The sequence below is a fragment of the Hyperoodon ampullatus genome (genome assembly GCF_949752795.1).
Source record: "Hyperoodon ampullatus genome assembly, chromosome: 19".
Classification (NCBI taxonomy): Eukaryota; Metazoa; Chordata; class Mammalia; order Artiodactyla; family Ziphiidae; genus Hyperoodon; species Hyperoodon ampullatus.
Window position 1 is genome coordinate 54,913,311 of NC_136932.1, and position 21,581 is coordinate 54,934,891.

The window sequence follows — 21,581 nt, forward strand, 5'->3', positions numbered from 1 at the left end:
GGCCCAGCCGCTCGCGGCATGTGGGATCTTCCCGGACCGGGGCACGAACCCGTGTCCCCTGCATCGGCAGGCGGACTCCCAACCACTGCGCCACCAGGGAAGCCCAAAACAGCCGTTTTTTATGACCTTAGTCATCTCTTTATTGGAGTCATAGTAATGTAAATGGAGTCATGTTCAGCTATCTAACAAAGGTAAGGATGGGCTTTTTTTGCTTTAATAAGTATTAGTTTTTTTAAAATACAGATAACTCTGAAGAGATCAAGATTCTATCGTGTATCCATTTATACGCTTTAATATAGAGAGATACTTGTTTTTTTCCTAACCCTAGCTGAAATATGCCATATTGTGATATACGGAGAGTTTTGATTTTAAACTGCTATCTGGATGGGGTTGGGAATGTAGGTTCTTCAGAGCATGTAACTCTTTGAGGGACAGTCAAGCAGTCCTGGGTAGCTGACCCTTTACGTGACTTTTTTTTGCTGTGGAAATATGGGAACGAGAGAGAGAAAAGGAATGAAAAAAAGCAGAGCCTAAAACAAACTTCGCCTGTTTTACTAGGGTCTGACCTAGGCAAGAAAGGAGAAGGAAGGCATGAGCTCTCTCCTTCCTGCATAGTACGATCCTCTTCTTCCCAGCGTATGATCAACACTGTATTTAAGCTAGATTATTATAGTAAATATGTTTTAGTAGATTAGTTTGGAAGTTTAGCTGTGATGTGTAATGTTATTTCTTTAGAAAAATAGTTTGAATTTGACAACTGACTTTCCAGAACCATGTCATTATAATTTGTGGACTACATATATAAATGGCAAATACCAGGAGCTCCGAGTTCTGAATTTTGGCCTTATAATGTAATCAAGTAAACTTAACATTCTAGGATTTAAGGCTTGGTTCATAATATTTTACTGTTTGGATTATTTTTCATGCGCAGTTATTCTTTTAAGGTTTCAGGTTCGTTCACCGACTTTCTTTCAAAAATGCCGGGACCAGCATTGGTATATTACTCAATTGGAAGCTGCACAGACTAGCTATATCCAGCAAATAAATAACCTTAAAGAGGTAAGCAAAAAAACATATATTTGGTTTTAGTGTTTCATATTGTCTTACTGGCGTATTACATTTGTAATTAGATTTTGGATATTATTGCTGTTTGTAATTTTGTAGAAAAATCCACTTGTTCTTTATTCTCACTACCTTTGAACCTCTAATTCTGGACTGTCCAATTCAGTAGCCACTAGCTACATGTGGCTGTGTAGACATAATTAAAATTAAAAATTCATTTCCTTAGTTACAGTAGCTGCTAGCTTGTATTGGGAATTGCAGATGTAGAACATTTCCATCATTGCATAAAATTGTATTGGACAGTGCTTCTCTAGTTGAGGCAAACTCTGTGTTTCTCTCAGTGACTTGGGTATTTCTCTTCCCCATGCTGTTTTGAATTTAGAGGATTATAAGCTATGGAACAATTGAATGTTGCCCTATCTTGAAGTCTCACTATTGTTGAACTGAGCACCGGGGAGGATCAGTTAATGAGTTTTTATTTTACAATGGCAAACTAAATTTTGTAAGGAATGTCTCTTTCTACAAGTGGATATGGGGATGCGATGAGAAGTTTGAAGTGCTGAGTGGTTAATATATGAGAGAGGAAAAGATGAATATTTTCAAAAATTTTCATGCTAAGTTAAACTGCCTGTATTTACTACACGGTTTGCTAATTGTATAGCTTGGGCTAGAAATGAGAAGAAAGATGAAAATAAATTGGGCAGTTTTTCTTTGTCATAGATTTTTCCATAAGCAAAAGTCAGGAAGGTATGAGATAGATGGTGCAAGAAATGGTTTTATGAACATCTGGGTATATGGTTGGTTTTTTTTTTTGCTTAAAATAATTTTACTGTACGAGTGGAGGACTGCTTATGACTCTGCTTGTGTTGTTTTGTTTTAAAAGAGACTTACTATTGAGTTGTCTCGAACTCAGAAATCAAGAGATTTGTCACCACCAGACAATCATCTTAGCCCCCAAAATGATGACACTCCTGAGACACGAGCTAAGAAGTCTGGATCATGTGCTGACATGCTTCTCCAAGATGGTCCTACTACAACTTCTGTAAGAGAGGCCAAGGAGGATGAAGAAGATGAGGAGAAGATTCAGAATGAAGATTATCATGTAATAATTAGACCTATTTTAGATTCATTTTGTGTTTGAAAAGAGAAATGATATCATGGTTTCCAACATATGATAGGGGGAATCAATGTGCTGAAAATCTTGTCCACTTATATTTTCATTATTAGTGTATGCCCTTTTGTAAGTGTTAATAAGTCAGAAGTTGTTGCATCAAAATTATTTCAAGGTTCTAAAAATTAATTTATTATAGAAAACTGTACATTCTACAAAACAAACTGTGATGTACATTCTAGAAGGTATGTAAGTTGTGGATTTTTAAAATGTGTCCTGGGGCTTCCGTGGTGGCGCAGTGGTTGAGAATCCACCAGCCAATGCAGGGGACACGGGTTCGAGCTGTGGTCCGGGAAGATCCCACATGCTGCGGAGCAACTAAGCCTGTGCGCCGCAACTACTGAGCCTGTGCTCTAGAGCTCGCGAGCCACAACTACTGAGCCCATGTGCCACAACTACTGAAGCCCACATGCCTAGAGTCCATGCTCCACAACAAGAGGAGCCATCGCAGTTAGAAGCCCACGTGCCGCAACGAAGAGTAGACCCCACTCGCCGCAACTAGGGAAAGGCTGTGCCCAGCAGCAAAGACCCAACGCAGCCAAAAATAAATAAATTTTTAAAAAAATCTTAAAAAAAAAAAAAGGTGTCTGCTTTCCGTTCACTGAATCTAGTTAAAGTACCTTATCATTGCCTATGTAGGTAGGATGATTTAGGTTTTGGGAGATAGCCAGGTTTTGTCCCAGGTAAACTACAACTAGAATGAGATTTCAAGAAGTGGTTGTTATTGTTTAAGATCAGAGAGAGATGGAGAGAGAAGCTTTTTTTGAGGCTTCAGGTATATGTTATAATGAAGGAGCCAGTGGGGAGAAAGATTGAAAACAAGGTCCAGGAATTAACAAAACCATTTATTTAAGGAGATAATAGAGGTTGGAATGGAGCACTCAGGTGAAGCAGTTAACCTTTGATAGAATAAGTTAAAGGTAGGGTGGAGTTTGCAGGTAGGGCAGCTGAAAGCTGTGGGCATTTATGCTTAATAGCCAATATGTTTTTCTGTGTAGATAGGTGACAGGGTTTTATAATGATGTTGAGGATAATAGAGGTTAGATAGGTCTCGAGGAGTGATGGTTTGAAATGTTACTTTGTGAGGGAGCTGATGTGGACTATATGAAGCATTTCCAGTCATATCGAAGGCCCAGCTGACACTGGCAGAAATAACTTATTAGTGGTACCAGGTAATGTGGTTATGTGAGTTATCTCTACAGGGGCAGCAGTCTAGGCACAGGAGCGGAGAATTCTGATGATTACCTTAGTCTTTGGTGCTGGTGCTTGGGCCATGGGCTGAGTGAAAACATTTGAGATAGAAGTCTTCTTTCTTTGCCTTAATCTAGCATGAGCTTTCAGATGGAGATCTGGATCTGGATCTTGTTGGTGAAGATGAAGTAAATCATCTCGATGGCAGCAGTTCTTCTGCTAGTTCCACAGCAACAAGTAACACGGAAGAAAATGACATTGATGAAGAAACCATGTGAGTGTTCACATTAACTACCACTATAAATCATCTAAGTGGTAATTATTAGAAGCATATTAATTAAGTTAGGCCTAAAAGTGTGGATATTAAGGTTTTTTTTTCTTGATCTACAGTATCTTATATAAATAAATAAAGGAACTTGAAGGGAAGAGTGAAGTGATTTCCTCCCTGTCATCTCTGGGTTCCAAACTGAGTTTTAGTTTTTGCTTTAGCTTTTAATTTTGCAATTATTTCATATTTAAGAAAAGTTGCAAAAATATTAACAGAGAATTCCCGTATTTCCTTTGCCCAGATTAATTCCCCAAATTTAATATTTTGCTTTGTTATGTTTCTTTTCTCTCACTCTATATAATTTTTCTGTGAGACATTTGAGATTAAGTGAATATACTTCTCATTGTGTACTTCTAAAAACAAGTATGTTTCTTATGTAATTTCAGTACCATTATCAAAACCAGGAAGTTAACATTGATGTAATACTATAATCTATGACCTTATAGAAATTTTGACAGTGATGTCCTTTGTCTGGTTTAGGATCCAATTCAGGATCACATGTTGCTTTTTTTTTTTTTTTAGTGGTACGCGGGCCTCTCACTGTTGTGGCCTCTCCCGTTGCGGAGCACAGACTCCGGATGTGCAGGCTCAGTGGCCATGGCTCACGGGCCCAGCTGCTCCGTGGCATGTGGGATCTTCCCGGACCGGGGCGCGAACCTGTGTCCCCTGCATCGGCAGACGGACTCTCAACCACTGCGCCACTAGGGAAGCCCCACATGTTGCTTTTTGTTAAGACTCTTTAATCTGCTTCAGTCTGGTTCATGTAGTCTTTTTTTTTGTTTTGTTTTTGTTTTTCATGACTTTGACACTTCAGAGAAATACAGGTGGTTATTTTGTAGGGAGTCCCTCAATTTGGAGTAGTCTGATATTTCCTCATAATCAGATTGAGGTAATGCACTTTTGGCAGGAATAAGACAGAAGTGATGATGTAGCTTTTTCAGCGCATCAGTATGAGGGGACAGTGGAGGGCACATGTCTTCAATCTGTCCCATTATGGTTGATTGATTTAGAATACTTGGTTAAGGTGATGTCTGCCAGATCACTCTACTTTTCCCTTTTGTAATTAATAAGTAACACGTGGGGGCATATTTGGAGACTGTAAATATCTTATTCTTGTTGTACTTTAGTCCACTAATTTTGTCATTCATTGGTGATTCTTGCTTGAAAAAGATGACTGTGCTGATGGCTGAATGATGATTTGCTAACGCCATTATTCCTTCTACGTTTATTAATTGCAATTCTATTCTAAGGAAGAACGTTCCCCTCTGCCCCATTCATTAATTAACTAATTAATTTCATTAGTATAGACTCATGGAATTTTGTATTTTTAAATCATTTCATCCACTTACTGTCATAATTTATTGCTCAGATTATCCCAGATTTGGCCAGTGGCAGCCTTTTAAAAACTCTTGTGGCCTTTCTAGATGTCCTGATTATTTTATAAGCACTTTCTTATTTTCTGGCACTACAAGACATTCCAGGTTCATCTTGTACTTTCTCTGTCCCCGCCCTGGCACCAGCCATTTCACAAGAGTAAGGTGAGAGTTTTAAACCCCCTATTTGACCTCACCCCCCATTTCCACAAATTAACTCCTCAAAATAGACCTTTTTCACTTAATGTTCCCTCTTTAGCATACGTGGCAAATTGCCTAAAAGGGTTAGTTAAAATGTGAAGCCTTTAAGTCACCAAATCAGGAATCATTATTAGTGATATTTTAAAATATATAGAATAGAACTGATTAATTTGAATTAACATGGAAAATTCTTTTGGTGATTCTATAAAGTGGAATCCACCTTGATAATAGCTTAAATATATGGTTCTATCTGAATTAATTCCTTTGACTGTTAGGTCTCTTGACTTTTTTCAAGGTAGTTTTGAGGGCAGTTGGATTTTACGTAAAATTGGATTCACAGCATCTCATTAGATTGACTTTTTAATGCTTTTTCTACTAGAAGGTGTTTGATTATGTTCCCTTTATATACATACATCTACAATATCTTGATCCAAACTGTTTTATATAATTCATAGAAACGGCACAGTTAATCTTGAGCTAATTTGAGCATCTAGGGAATCATAAATTGTTAGCTCTTACAAATTAAGGTCAGTTCCTTGTATAGATGGGGAAATAGATACACAGTTGATTTGGATAATGGTTATTATAAACAGCTTTTAGTTAGGTAGAACACATTTATCAAGTAGGCCTTTCTTCTCTTCCTCCACCTCAGTCTTTCTATGATAGTATTATATATTTTCCTCCTGCTGTTTTTTTCTTTTTATTTTGAGGTAATTATAAATTCACTTGCAGTTGGAGGAAATAATACAAGATCCCATATACCCTTTGCCCAGTTTTCCCCAGTAAAATTTGGATACATGCTTTGCAAATACTTTCTCCCACTCAGTAGCTTGTCTTCTCCCGCTCTGTAGCTTGTCTTTTCATGTTCTTAACAGGGTCTTTTGCCAATCAGAAGTTTTTAATCTTTCAACAGTGTTTTGTAATTTTCAGAGTATATGTTTTACACATCTTTTGTTTAATTCATTCCTAAGTATCTTATTCTTTTTTATGCTATTGTAAATGCAATTGACTTTTCTTTTTAAATTTCCTTTGTGGATTATTCTTTTGCAAGTACATGAAAATCCAGTTGATTTTTGTATCTTGCAACATTGCTAACTCGTTTATTAGTTCTAATAGTTTTTTAATGGATTCTTTAGGTTTTTCTATATACAGTATTACATCTGTAAATAGATTTAGTTTTACTTCTTTTTTTCCAATTTGGGTGCCTTTTATCTCTTTTTCTTGCCTAAGTTCACTGCATAGAATGTTGAATAGAATTGGTGGTAGTGGACATTCTTTTTTTTTTTTTTTTTTTTTTTTTGCGGTACGCGGGCCTCTCACTGTTGTGGCCTTTCCCGTTGCGGAGCACAGGCTCCGGACGCGCAGGCTCAGCAGCCATGGCTCACGGGCCTAGCCGCTCCGCGGCATGTGGGATCTTCCCAGACCGGGGCACGAACCCGTGTCCCCTGCATCGGCAGGCGGACTCTCAACCGCTGCGCCACCAGGGAAGCCCCTTTTTTTTTTTTTTTAATAGATTTATTTATTTATTTTGGCCGCATCGGGTCTTTGTTGCTGCACGTGGGCTTTCTCTAGTTGCGGTGAGTGGCGCTCTTCGTTGTGGTGCACGGGCTCCTCATTGCAGTGGCTTCTCTTGTTGCAGAGCACGGTCTTTGGGCACGCGGGCTTTAGTAGTTGTGGTACACAGGCTCAGTAGTTGTGGTTTTGGCTCGTGGGCTCTAGAGTGCAGGCTCAGGAGTTGTGGCACAGGGGCTTAGTTGCTCCATGGCATGTGGGATCTTCCCAGACCAGGGATTGAACCCGTGTCCCCTCCATTGGCAGGCGGCTTCTTAACCACTGTGAGGAGTGGACATTCTTTCTTGTCTTGTTCCTGATATTAGAGGGAAAGCGTTCAGTCTTTCACCATTAAGTGTTATGTTAGCTGTGGGTTTTCCATAGATGTTCTTCTAGTCCTGGTTTATTGAGTGTTTTTATTATGAAAGGGTATTGGATTTTGTCATATTCTCCTTCTGCATCTATTCAGATGATCATGTAGTTGTTTTTTTTTTTTATTCTGTTGATACGGTGTTTCACATTAGTTGATTTTCAGATTCTAAACCAACTTTGTATTCCTTGGTTAAATTCTATTCTGCCTTGGTGTGTAATTCTTCTTATGTTTTGCTGGATTCCATTTGAGGGTATTTTTTTATGTTCTTAATAGTGTTATACCTTTCTCTGTGGCTCTGTTTTTAGAGCCTGCTTCCTCCTGCAGGCAAAATCTCTGAGCCAGAGCTCTGAAGCTGGAGTGAGCACAAAGGTGTGCTTATTTCTCCCACTTTAGAAGCTGACCCATCAGGGATGGGCAAGTTGGGGGCTGTAGCCTCAGATCTTTTCAGTTTGTCTTCTCAGGCCTGGGACTTCTGCTTTATGAGTGAATTGGGGCAGTGGGGATCTGGGCCACAGTTAGCTCAGCATGCTGCATCCAAGGTAGAGCCTTGGGTCTGGGTAGAAGAAGGGAATCCCTACCTCTTGGCCACATACACCTGACTTTAGCCTCGGCCACATACACCTGACTTTAGCCTCAGCCGCAGGTAGCTGGGAACAGGATGAGAAATGCTGATGCTCCTCCTGGGAATATAGCCCTTCTATTGGGGAGCTGTGGGAAATGGGAGCCCTACGTTCTTGGCTGCACCAGTCTGAAGTGGAATTTCTGTATCACTGAATGGGGGTGGGGAGTGGTCTTGGTTCAAGTACCACAGACTCACTGTTGTTACCAAATTTTAATACATTTTTTTGAGATGTTTTCATTTGCTATATGCTCTTAGAACCATTTCCAGAGTCTCTAAAGGGTTGCTTTAAAAAATAATTTTCACCAATATCACTGGAAAGCAGATCAGTAGAGCTACTTGTGCTGTCAGTCCGGGAACTGATTTTAAGACTTCTTTAAATACTCAAAACTAGCACTGATTAGTGCTGTTCCATATAGTACTTTGTCATTTAAAATAAGTTGATTGTGTTTTGATAGACAACACCCTCTTTTCTGAAATAGTATTTTAAGAAAATAGTGTTTAGTCACATACAGTAATTTAAACATCTTTCTTAACCTTAAAGTGTACTGTGTTAAGCCTAATTTACTACCATTAGGTTACGAATTCTTTGAAGCTATAATCTCTTCTGCTTACAATGGTTTTCAGATTTTCTATTTTAAAAATTAAATGTTGCCAACCTATCTTGGTATTTTAAAAAGGTAGATTGAACATTAATAATACTGCCCATACATGTGATAATGACAAAAGTCTTTTCCCTCAATTTTGTATTTAGAAATATTCTATTACTTCACAGGAGAAAGCTATACACAATTGTTATGAAGTTCACTGAGGTGTGACAAGTAATGTTAATTGTACTTACTATGTGGAATGATGAATTTTGTGTATTCTTAGGTCTGGAGAAAATGATGTGGAATACAACACCATGGAATTGGAAGAGGGAGAACTCCTGGAAGATGCAGCTGCATCAGGACCTCCAGGTACTGAGGCCAGGCCCCACAAGCTGTCGGCCTTCTCTTTGCTCTTCTCTGAACGTCTCATATGTTGAGATGTGGCAGCCATTGCTCTACATGGTTCATGGTGTTAGAAGGACTATATTTTATGTATGGATTTTAGAGTGAATTACTAATAGTATTTAAAACAGTAATAATATCTAAAATTTGATGTGTTCTATGTTCCAGGCACAGTGCATAAGCACTTTATGTGTACCTTATCTCATTTGCCTATAAAATTCTTGGAGATAGGTTTTCATATTATCTTCTTTTTATAGCTGTCGAAACTGATGTGTAAAGGAATTAAGCAACTTGCTGTCTTTTCACAATTAAGTAAATGAAAGAGAGGAATTCGAGTTTTCAGTTTATTTGAATCCAAAGCTCATCATCTTATCTACTTTTATATACTTAACTGTCTTCTTACGATACATAAGTCTTATTTGTATATCTATCTCAATTATAAGAATAATCTGAATAGAATTGTTGAATCTTTGACTTACAAAGGACCTTTTAAGAACTCATTTTATATGTGGAAAGAACTCAGAGATTTAGTTGCTTAGATCACATAGGTAGTTGTTGGTATAGCCAGACTAGAACCTCACATTGTCTTCGTGGACCCAGTTTTTTGCCAAGGTACACTGCTCCTCCTAGGATAACCTTACTTAAATAGTAAGTGTTTCTTTTGTGTTCTTGGACCTATGTAATTAAGCATGGGAATCTTGGCTAGAACAATTAACAGCTAGTTTGTACTGCTTCTCCTTTACCGGTGCTGCGTTGGGTCTTAGTTTCTGCGTCAGTCTTAGTTGCGGCCGGATCTTTTGTTGCAGCGCACAGGCTCAGTAGTTGTGGTGTGTGGGTTTCTCTCTAGTTGTGGCACGCAGGCTCCAGAGCGCGTGGGTTTTGTTGCCCCGTGGCATGTGGGATCTTAGTTCCCCCAACCATGGATCGAACCCGTGTCCCCTGCATTGGAAGGTGGATTCTTTACCACTGGACCACCAGGGAAGTCCCCCATACTGTTTGGATGACTGTAGCTTTGTAGTGTAGTTTGAAATCAGGGAGTATGATACCTCCAGCTATGTTCTTTCTCAAGATTGCTTTGGCTCTTCAGGGTCTTTTGTGTTTCCATACAAATATTAGGATTCTTTGTTCTAGTTCTGTGAAAAATGCTGTTGGTGTTTGAATCTGTAGATTGCCTTGGGTAGTATGGTCATTTTAACAATATTAATTCTTCCTGTCTATGAGCACAGTGTATCTTTCCATTTGTGTTTTCTTCAGTTTCTTTCATCAGTGTCTTCACAGTTTTCAGAGTGCAACTCTTTTATCTCCTTGGTTAGATTTATTCCTGGGTATTTTTTTCTTCTTAATGAAATTGTAAATGAGATTATTTTCTAATTTCTCCTTCCGATAGTTTGTTACTAGAGTATAGATATGCAACGGATTTTTGTTTTGTATTAATTTTGTATCCTGAAACTTTACTGAATTTGTTGAAGAGTTCTAGTAGTTTTTTGGTGGTATCTTTAGTGTTTTCTATGTATAGTATCATGTCGTCTGCAAACAGTGACAGTTTTACTTCTTCCTTTCCAATTTGGATTTAAAAAAAAATTTTCTTCCTGTCTAATTGCTGTGGCTAGGATTTCCAGTATTATGTTGAATAAAAGTGGTGAGAGTGGACGTCCTTGTCTTGTTCTTGATCACAGAGGAAATGCTTTCATCTTTTCACTGTTGAGTATGATGTGACCCGTGAGCTTGTTATATATGGTTGTTATTATGTTGGGATATGTTCCCTTTATACCCACTTTGTTTATAGTTTCTATCATAAATCGATGTTGAATTTTGTCAGAAGCTTTTCTTGCATTTATTCAGATGAGCAATTTTTATTCTGTAATTTGTTAATGTGGTGTATCACACTGATTGAACCATCCTTGCACCCCTGGTATAAATCCAACTTGATCACAGTGTCTGATCTTTTTAATGTTTTGTTGAATTTTGTTTGGTAAAGTTTTGTTGAGCGTTTTTGTTACTACATTCATCATTGATATTGGTCTGTAATTTTCTTTTCTGGTGGTGTCTTTGGTTTTGGTATCAGAGTGGTGCTGGCCTCATATAATGAGTTTGGAAGCATTACTTCCTCTTCAATTTTTTGGAATATTTTGAAAAGAATAGGTGTTAACTCTTCTTTAAATGTTTGGTAGAATTCACCTGTGAAACCATATGGTATTAGACTTTTGTTTGTTGGGAGTTAAGTTTTTATTACTGATTCAGTTGAAATTTTATTACTGGTAATCGGTCTGTTCCTAATTTTGTATTTCTTCCTGATTCAGTCTTGGGAGACTGTACATTTCTAGTAATAATCCATTTCTTCTAGGTTGTCCATTTTATTGGCATATAATTGTCTGTAGTAATCTCTTATGATCTGATGTGTCTCTTTGTATTTCTGTTGTGTCAGTTGTAACTATTTCTTTCCTTCTACTAACTTTGGGTTTGGTTTTTTCTTTTTTTTTTTTCTAGTTCCTTTAGGTGTAACATTATGTTGTTTATTTGAGACTTTTCTTACTTCCTGAGGTAGGCTTGTATTGCTGTAAACTTTTCTCTTAGTATTACTTTTGCTGTGTTCCATAGATTTTTGGATCATTGTGTTTCTGCTTTCATTTGTCTCCAGGTATTTTTAAAATTTCCTCTTAGATTTCTTCAATTGTTCGGTAGCATATTGTTTAGCCTCCACGTGTTTGTGTTGTTTGCAGTTTTTTTCTTGTAGTTGATTTCTAGTCTCTTAGTGTTGTGGTCAGAAAAGATGCTTGTTATGATTTCATTCTTAAATTTCCTGAGACTTGTTTTGTGGCCTAGCATGTGATCTGTCCTGGAGCATAATGTTCCCTGTGCACTTGAAAAGAATGTGAACTCTGCTGCTTTTGGGTAGGATATTCTGTATATAGAGATCTATATCTATATATCTCTATTAAGTCCATCTAATAGATGGACTAATGTGTTATTTAAGACCAGTGGTCTAATGCGTCATTTAATGCCAGTGTTTCCTTATTGATTTTCTGTCTGTATGATCTATCCATTGATGTAAATGGGGTGTTAAAGTCTCCTACTATTATTGTGTTACTGTCTATTTCTCCCTTTATGTCTATTAACATTTGCTTTATGTGTTTAGGTGCTCCTACGTTGGGTACATATTTATTTACAATTGTTATATCTTCTTGTTGGATTGATCCCCTTATCATTACATATTGACCTTCTTTGTCTTTGTTATGGACTTTGTTTTAAGTCTGTTTTGTCTGATGTTAATATTGCTACCCTAGGTTTCTTTTCATTTCCGTTTCCATGGAATACCTTTTTCTATCCTGTCACTTTCAGTCTGTGGGTGTTTTTAGATCTGAAATGAATCTTGTAGCCACATATATATGGGTCTTGTTTTTGTATCCCCTGGACCACTCTATGTCTTTTGATTGGTAGGTTTAGTCCATTTATGTTTAAAGTAACTATTGATTGGTGTGTACTTATTGCCTCTTTGTTAATAGTTTTCTGTTTCTGTATTTCTTTTTTGTTCCATTCCTCTTTTTGCTCTCTTCCCTTATGATTTGATGACTATCTTTAGTGTTTGTTTGTATTTCTTTCTCTTTTTTGTGTGTGTATCTATGGCTTTTTACTTTGTGGTTACCGTGAAGTAACACACACACACATACAGACAGACACATGATTATTTTAAATTGCTGATTTCTTAAGTTTGAACACATTCTAACAACCCTGAATTTTTATTCCCCTCCCTACCCTCACTCCATGTTTAATGTTTTTATGTTATATTTTACCTCTTTTGTTTTGTGTACCTCTTAACTGCTTATTGTGGACATAATAAGCTTTTATCCTTCGTACTTGCCTTATAAGTGTTTGATCTACTACAATTAAGATGTTAAGTTGTCCATTAAACAGATCTTTCTTATATAGAAGCGTAGGTATATAGTAAAATAGTATTTACTAAATTTAATTTTTTAGACAGTATTAAATAATGATATAGCTTAAAACAGATATTTAGTGACTCAGGTGGCCTCATTCCCATAAGAATTACTTTTAGTTTATTCAGTTATTTTCTTTTAGTTGCAAGAGAATTTAGGCTTAGTAATATGTGCTGAAAAGGGTTTTAAATATTTTTCTAATGTAGAACATTAGCTAGCTGAATCAGCTGAGTATGAAAAATCTATTCTGTCGATATAATTGCCTGCCATGTGTAACTTATGAAACACTGCAATAATACTTCTAATTTGAGAACTAAAAAGTTTTGCCAGTATAATACATTTGTAAAACAAATGGACGTTGTATAAAGTCATTACTCAAAACATCTGTTATATATTTCAGGCTAAAGATTTTTAAGGTTACTTGTTCCACAAGTGTTTAATGAATACCCACTAGGTATCAGCCGTTGTGTTGTTCATTGGGTTTATAAAATGAATGAGCATCACTTTTGCAGCACTAGTCATTGTAAAACTTTGTGGTTATAAATATAGATACAGGGTGACACCAAAAATGGAAAGAACAGCTAATTGGAAATGGGTGAAAAAAGGTTTCAGAGAGAGAGAGTGATGCTTGATCTTGCTCTTTAAAAATGAGCTCAGTTCATTAGACGAACAGGGAAATAATGAGATTAAAGAGCAAAGGCATTCTAGGCAGAAGTCACAGCATCGTCCTTTTTGGGAACTTCAGATATTTGAGAGGTTAGTTTATATGGGGGCAAGCCAGTGTGAGATTGGTAAGCAGGAACATGATTAGGTAATAGAAAGTCGTATTTGCCAGACTGAGTTTGGGCTTTAAAGGTCTTTTTTTTTTTTTTTTTAATAAATAAATAAATGTGCATTGGGTCTTCGTTGCTGTGCGTGGGCTTTTCTCTAGTTGTGGAGAGCAGGGGCTACTCTTTGTTGCGGTGTGTGGGCTTCTCATTGTGGTGGCTTCTCTTGTTGTGGAGCACAGACTCTAGGCGCATGGGCTTCAGTAGTTGTGGCACGCAGGCTCAGTAGTTGTGGCACGCGGGCTTAGTTGCTCCGCGGCATGTGGGATCTTCCCGGGCCAGGGCTCGAACCCGTGTCCCCTGCATTGGCAGGTGGATTCTTAACCACTGCAACACCAGGGAAGTCCCCACTAAAGGTCTTTAAAAGCGAATGTGATCAGATTTGTCTTTATAGTGGAAAATGGATGAGATAAGATTAGTTAGAAAACTACCGTGGGAATTCCCTGAGAGTCCAGTGGTTAGGACTCCCTGCTTTCACTGCTGAGGGCACGGGTTCAGTCCCTGGTTGGGGAATTAAGATCCTATAAGCTGTGTGGCAGGGCCAAAAAAAAGAAAGAAAGAAAGAAAAAAAAAAACTACCTCAATATTCCAGGAGAGAAATTTTCAGGGCCTAAAATAAGGTAACAGCAGACAAGGTAAAGAAGAAACCTTTTGAGAGATGTTAAATAGTATCTACACAACTTGGGAGTGTCTTACTGGATTGGTTGGAGTTGGTGGAGATGTGGGGATGATCCTTAACGTTTCTAGGTTAGCCTGTGCTCATTACATAAGTGAATGAGTCCAGGAGCAGAAGATAGTATATTCCGTTTGATCCATGTTGGTCTTGAGAGGCCTATGGGACCACCACGTATTGATCTCCAGACCCGTATAACTGGCTGCTTACAAGACCACAGGTGTGCAGTCTGGTCTATTAATGTATATTGCTTTTTTAAAGTAAGTATCATAATTTTTATTCATTAGAATAAATGAATTAATTAAAAATATTATTCAAAAGTTTATCCATAATATATAAAGAACTTTTACAAATCAATAAGAAAAAGATAAGACAACCTCTTAGTAAAAAAGACAAAAGACAAGAATAGACACTTCACAAAGGAGGCTGTCTAGATGCCCAGTACACATTTTTAAAGGTGCTCAGCCTCTTTTGTCAGAGAAACGCAAATTGTGATGTGTCCCAGTGTGGATCTCTTGAGTTTACCCTACATGAAGTTTGTTGAGTTTTTGGATGTTTAGATTAATAGATTTCATTATATGTGGGAAATTTTTATCCATTTTTCTTCAAATAATATTCTTTCTCCTCCTCTCTAACTCCCATTATGTGTATGTTGGTACACTTGATGGGGTTCCACAGGTCTCTGAGATTCTGTTCATTCTCTTTTTCAGGAAATGCCAGATAAAATCCACATTATGATACCATTACATACCCACTGTAATGGCTAATACATTTTAAACTGGCAATATTAAATATTGAAAGCATTTGGAGAGATGGAAGCTCTCGTAACCTCCTGGTAGGAATGAAAATTGATACCACTCCTTTGGAAAACTGTTGGGCAATATGGGCTGAAGCTGAACAAACACATCCTATGGCTTTCCCAGTTCCAACAGAGTGGGAGGTGGTGTTTGCCAGTCGAATTTTACAAGATAATTTAGAGCAGCATTGTTCTTTTTCAGGTGGTTTTGTTTTCTTGTGTTTTTAATTAAAAAAATATAAATGTAATTTATAACAAAGTAAAGGATGTGAAAAACTGGAGAAGACTAGAAAGGTAGTTTGGGTCTAGACTGGGTAGAACCTTGAATGTCATGCTAATGCATACAGGCACAGAGCTTAGATAGATCAATGTAATATTTTAGCAGGGTTAATCTGGCTTGGCTTAGGAGGAGAGGATCCATTTTCTTTTTTATGAGGTGTTGTTTTTTTTTCCGAGTGAAGTTCAAGAGTAGTTATCTGCTTGTAAGTTCAGTAGTTTTATTCTTAGTAGCCAAAAGCTAAAAGCAACCCAAATTCTTTCCTAATAGTAATAAGGAAAGAAACTGGATATATTCACATTTTGGAGCCCTGCACAGAAATAATGAAAATGAATAAACTGCTATATATAGCAATATAGATGAATCTCATGTTGAGCAAAGAAGCAGGATATGAGTACAACTCTATCATAACATTTATGTAAAGTTCAAAAACAGGCAAAACTAATCTATGGTGTTTAACTCTGGATGGAAGTTACCTTTGAGGAGGAAGGTTAGTGAGCAATTTTAGGAGGCATGGAGGAATTTTGGGGTGCCATTAATTTGTGACCATACACTAGGCTGTATACTTATGTATGAGACACACACACACACACACACACACACAGAATGATGGCAGTGTTAGCTTTGAGATAGGGAAACTGAAATAGATGCTAAAGTCTTTGATGCCCGTGGATGAATGTGATAGTGAGTAGAAAGGGTGGGAACATGGGAGGGAGGGAGTAACTGAAGGGCGTGAACCACAAAGGAAAGGAGTTTCTGTTCACTGGTGAGAGTAGTGACCTGGAAGAGTGGTTAGAAACAGAAGACTGTTAATGCTCCTTTCTGTACTGGGGGTCCATTTAACATGGGAGAATGAGCAACTTTTGTTTTTAAAGAAGAACTAGATATCCGGGCGGTAGATACCATACTCTGGGCTACTGAGTTTATTTACTAAACAATCAGAACCACCTGAGTAGCTTTTTGGAAAAAGGTCCTGGATCCCACTCTAATATTCTCGTTCAGTACCTCTGGAGCAGGGCCAAGAATTTTAAAAATTCCTCCAACTGACTGATACGCAGCCTGATTCGGGAACTCCCTAGTAAAGGAAAAGGGCTAAGAAACAGTTTCGAGGTGGAGGGGGATAGTTTTCTGCCTTTTAAAATAGGAGTTGCAGTGGGTACAGAGGCTGAAAGAAAAATTGGCAATGGGATAATCCTTAGAAGAGGAAGAGGATGGGGACTCCCCTGGTGGCACAGTGGTTAAGAATCCGCCTGCCAGTGCAGGGGACGTGGGTTCGAGCCCTGGTCCAGGAAGATCCCACATGCCTTGGAGCTACTGAGCCTGTGCTCTAGAGCCCGCGAGCCACAACTACTGAAGCCCGCGTGCCCAGAGCCTGTGCTCTGCCACAGGAGAAGGCACTGCAATGAGAAGTCCACGCACTGCCACGAAGAGAAGACCCCGCTCGCCACAACTAGAGAAAGCCTGCGCACAGCAACGAGGACCCAATGCAGCCAAAAATAAATAAGTAAAATTAATTAATTAAAAAAAAAAAGAAGAGGATGAAGAAGTAGGGGAAGGTAAGGACATAAGAATGTGAACATAGGTGAAAAACATATAAGTAAATAAACGGCCTGAAGCTTCTGAATAACTAAACTTTTCTCCTAAGTTTTTCTTTTTTTTTTTTCCCCCAGATCTCTTTGGACACACTCATGAATAGTCAGATCCTGATTATTTCGTGCTATTTTTATATTATCTACTTTAAGACTTTGCTGCTTGTAACATTATTTAATGTTGTGTTTCTTTAGAATATATTTAAATAGCTTTATTTGAGGAGGTCAGTTTTAACCAACATTTCCATACCTAATACTTGTTAGGCATTGTACTAGGCGCTAGAGAGAAGTCAGATGGTTTCCTTGGCTTAAGGAGCTTATTATCAACACAGGTAATATAGAGATGACGTTATTTTCAGATGTCTATATTATGCATCAGTCATTAACAAGGTAAGTCTGAAATCTTCAAACTGTACTTCAGTATTTAATCAAACTAGAAAAAATGTCTGCCAAACCGTCATGACCTGAGCATTTTGCTGTCCAGAGACCTGGAGAAGACTTCTGCTATTTTGGTGTCTAGTTCCTTGGGATCTGTTATACCAGGGAGCTTGACTTTGATCCAAGACCACTGGGTTATGCGATATATTCTCCTTTTCCTTACCCTCATACCCCTAACCATATATACTGTACACATTGTCACCTTTTTATGTCTAGGGTTCAGGATGGGGTTGAGGATTATGCCTGAATTTTGAGTAGTAACGAGGCCTGTCGCCAGCCACTGTTCTTTGTACACCTCTCTGGGCAATATGGTTTCTTCTCTGTGCTTCTTATCATGAACACCAACTCCTAAGAGGTCCATAGAGAAGTATTCAAACAACATCAACCAGTTTACTTTTTCTTTCTTTCTTTCTTTCTTATTAAATTTGTCCAATTATATAGCTTTCATTTTCTACATCTCTTTCTTTTGCAGGTAGTAACCATGGCTGTATGGGTGCCAGTAGCAGAATGTCAAGAAGAGCACATTTATGCTCTGCTGCTACCAGTAGTTTATTAGACATTGATCCTTTAATATTAATACATTTGTTGGACCTTAAGGACCGGAGCAGTATGGAAAATTTGTGGGGCTTACAGCCTCGCCCGCCTGCTTCACTTTTGCAGCCCACAGGTAAAATATTAACAATAATTTCCCATTTTTCTGTGCTTCTCCAAAAGAACTCTTAAATTTGGACCCAAGTATCTTAAGTGTTGGAACAGGGTATGTTTCTGTAGCAAATTGATTTTTCATTGTATGTTATAAAAATATATCAATCAAATCAATTTTTTGTTGCTGTTGTTCAAAGGTGTTTTGTGCAAAAATAATGCCAAAATGCCTGTAAGAAGGTTTTTATATGATTTGTCTTTTAGATTGTGACTGATTGACAGTTTGATCCATATGAAGTACAGTTATCCTCTTTGTGAATGGACGTCAAGTTTTGCAGGCTTCATGAATACCCTAACTTCTTACAGGAACTGTATCTAAGTTAAAAATAGAAAAAGAAGGTTTACTCATGTTTTGGTGTTTAATAGCCTAAAAACGTATACCAATTAGCAGTATTTTTTTTTGAAAAATTATTTGTTAAAGAGGAGTTACATTTGTGTTACTGTAGTACAGTGTATACACATACACGATTTAAATGTATAGTCAAACCTGGACTTTTTGAAACTTTTAGACATAGGCATTTACTTTAAATGACACATTTTAGGGCTTCCCTGGTGGCGCAGTGGTTGAGAGTCCGCCTGCCGACGCAGGGGACACGGGTTCGTGCCCCGATCTGGGAAGATCCCACATGCTGCGGAGCGGCTGGGCCTGCGCGTCCGGAGCCTGTGCTCCGCAATGGGAGAGGCCACAACAGTGAGAGGCCTGTGTACCACATACACAAAAAAAAGACACATTTTAAAAACCATTTTTGTTGGAAAGCTTCCTAAAATATACTGCACATTTTTCTTTCTTTCTTTTTTTTTTTTTTTTTTTTGCGGTATGCGAGCCTCTCACTGTTGTGGCCTCTCCCATTGCGGAGCACAGGCTCTGGACGCGCAGGCTCAGCGGCCATGGCTCACGGGCCCAGCCACTCCGCGGCATGTGGGATCCTCCTGGACCAGGGCACGAACCTGTGTCGCCTACATCGGCAGGCGGACTCTCAACCACTGCGCCACCAGGGAAGTTCCTCTTTTTTTTTTTTTTTTTAAAAAGGAATATTTATTTTTTGGCTGTGTTGGGTCTTTGTTGCTGTGTGCAGGCTTTCTTTAGTTGCAGTGAGCAGGGCCTATTCTTCATTGCAGTGCACGGGCTTCTCATTGCAGTGGCTTCACTTTGTTGTAGAGCATGGGCTCTAGGAGCACAGACTTCAGTAGTTGTGGCATGTGGGCTCAGTAGTTATGTCTTGTGGGCTCTAGAGCGCAGGCTCAGTAGTTGTGGTGCATGGGCTTAGTTGCTCCGCAGAATGTGGATGCTTCCCAGACCAGGAATCGAACCCGTGTTCCCTGCATTGGCAGGCACATTCTTAACCACTGCGCCACCAGGGAAGTCCCTACTGAACATTTTTCTACCTTCCTAGACAACAGTTACTATACAGATTAAATCAATGATTTACAACAGTGATTTTGATGCTTCTTTAAAGCAGCAAAACTCATTTTTCAAGTAGAGTTTAAGGCAGAGTCTCAGTGTAGAAAACAGAGAAATAGAGCTGCTCTAGTGGGGGATAGATTGGAGCTTGGATTATTTAGGCCTCTTTTTTCCTAAGGTATACTTTCTGGAAGCCTGGGTCCTCAATCTGACTGTCTCCAATTAGGTTATAAAACAGTTGCGTTTTATCTATGGTCCAAGTACATTTTGTATTATGCCTGTACTCTTGTAGTACTTACCACATTGTATATAATCTTACATTTTGTTTCTGAGGCATTTTTGTTTTAGTAAACTTTTAAAATACAGAAAATTGTACAGAAGAAAATAAAAATTACACATAGTTCTTGTGATCAACAAAGAAATACCCTTAAAAAAAAACTTATCACATTGGCAAAGGTTTTGCTTAAATTATAACCAGTGTTGTTTGCAAAGACCTAGTGAAACAGACAAGTTCTGTTTCTGTAGGTAGATGTATACATTGGTTTAACCATTTTGAAGGAAAATTTTGTAGTAGGTGTAAAATACCTCTATCCTTTAATCCTGTAACTTCACTTCTAGGAATATATTCCAAAGAGAAAATAATCAGAGTTGTTGAAAATATCCAACAATACAGTTATGGTTGAAAAATTACAGTTTTGCCATGGAATAGTATATTTTATAGACAGGTAAAATCATGTTTTTGAAAAATATTCAATGTCATTGGAAAAAAAAGAATGCAGACTACATAAACAGAGTAAGGTCTTGGTTCTCTGAAAGTTTAGCTTTCTGTTAAAATTAATAATATAAATGAGATGACTTGAGTTTCAAATCCAGGTGATTTAAATGCTGATGACAAGGAGAATGGGGGAAATAGTAGAGAGAAGGAGCAAGGCTTGCATTTAAACATCTTGAGTTTGACATACCAGTGAGATATCACAGTAGAGATGCCCAGTAGACAGCTAAAAATTAAGATCTGGAATACAGGCAGTTATTTGCCTAGAAGTGATACTGGCTAATTAAAACTAAGGGAGTAAGATTGCAAAGGGGTGAGTTTCAAGAAAGTTTTTCAAAGAAAGGGGCTAGGGACATAATCATGGTGAACGTCTATTTTTATTGAGTGTGTGGAAGATGAGTCAGATGAAGAGGCTTTGGAAAGGAGAAAGAACAGAGTCATGGAAGCCAAATGAAAATAACCTTTCTATGAGAGGATATTTAAAGGCTAATGTTAGAAAAAGATCCAGCTTTCTTTTTATTAAAAAGATTGCTTGGATTTCGATGTTCATTTTTGATTCTTTGCATATTCTTTCCTTCTCAGTCTGTATACTTTCATTTCCTTTTTTTGTTATACTGCATTAGCTAGAACTTCCGGTAGAGATTAAAAAGGAGTGGTGAAAAGGTGTTCCTGATCTTGATGGGAAAGCTTCAAGTTTCTCACCATAAAGTATGATACTAGCTGTAGGTTTTATTTTTTTTTATATAAATTTATTTTATTTTAAATTTTTGGCTGCGTTGGGTCTTCATTGCTGCACGCAGCCTTTCTCTGATGTGGTGAGCAGGCGCTACTCTTCATTGCAGTGTGGTGGCTTCTCTTGTGGCAGAGCACGGGCTCTAAGCGCGCAGGCTTCAGTAGTTGTGGCACAAGGGCTCGGTAGTTGTGGCTCGTGGGCTCTAGAGTGCAGGCTCAGCGGTTGTGGCACACGGGCTTAGTTGCTCCGCAGCATGTGGGATCTTCCCAGACCAGAGATCGAACCCGTGTCCCCTGCATTGGCAGGCGGATTCTTAACCACTGCACCACCAGGGAAGCCCTGTAGGTTTTCCATAGATATTCTTTATGAAGTTAAGGAAGTTCCCCTTTATTCTGAGGTCTTATCGTGAATGGTTGTTGGATTTTGTCAAATGCTTTTTTTTTTCATCTGTTGATATGATGTGATGGATTACATTAATTGATTTTCGAACGTTGGACCAGCCTTGCATAGCTGGGATAAATCCCACTTGGTTGTGGTGTATGAGTTTTTAAATATGTTGTTGAATTCAGTTTGCTA

At 38.2% G+C, this 21,581-nt stretch overlaps 1 protein-coding gene across 6 annotated transcripts in view; it reads left to right on the plus strand.

Moving 5' to 3' along the window:
• Positions 1-21,581, plus strand: part of TRIM37 (tripartite motif containing 37) — a gene marked incomplete at both ends in the record, with an annotated part of 147,861 nt that overhangs the window by 61,943 nt on the left and 64,337 nt on the right. For all 6 annotated transcript variants that reach the window (XM_079726308.1, XM_079726307.1, XM_079726311.1 and 3 more), the window contains 5 exons: positions 945-1,059; positions 1,946-2,164; positions 3,562-3,698; positions 8,743-8,828; positions 17,869-18,063. In XM_079726308.1, coding sequence (XP_079582434.1) covers positions 945-1,059; positions 1,946-2,164; positions 3,562-3,698; positions 8,743-8,828; positions 17,869-18,063 — 752 coding nt within the window. The remainder of the gene's footprint in view (positions 1-944; positions 1,060-1,945; positions 2,165-3,561; positions 3,699-8,742; positions 8,829-17,868; positions 18,064-21,581) is intronic.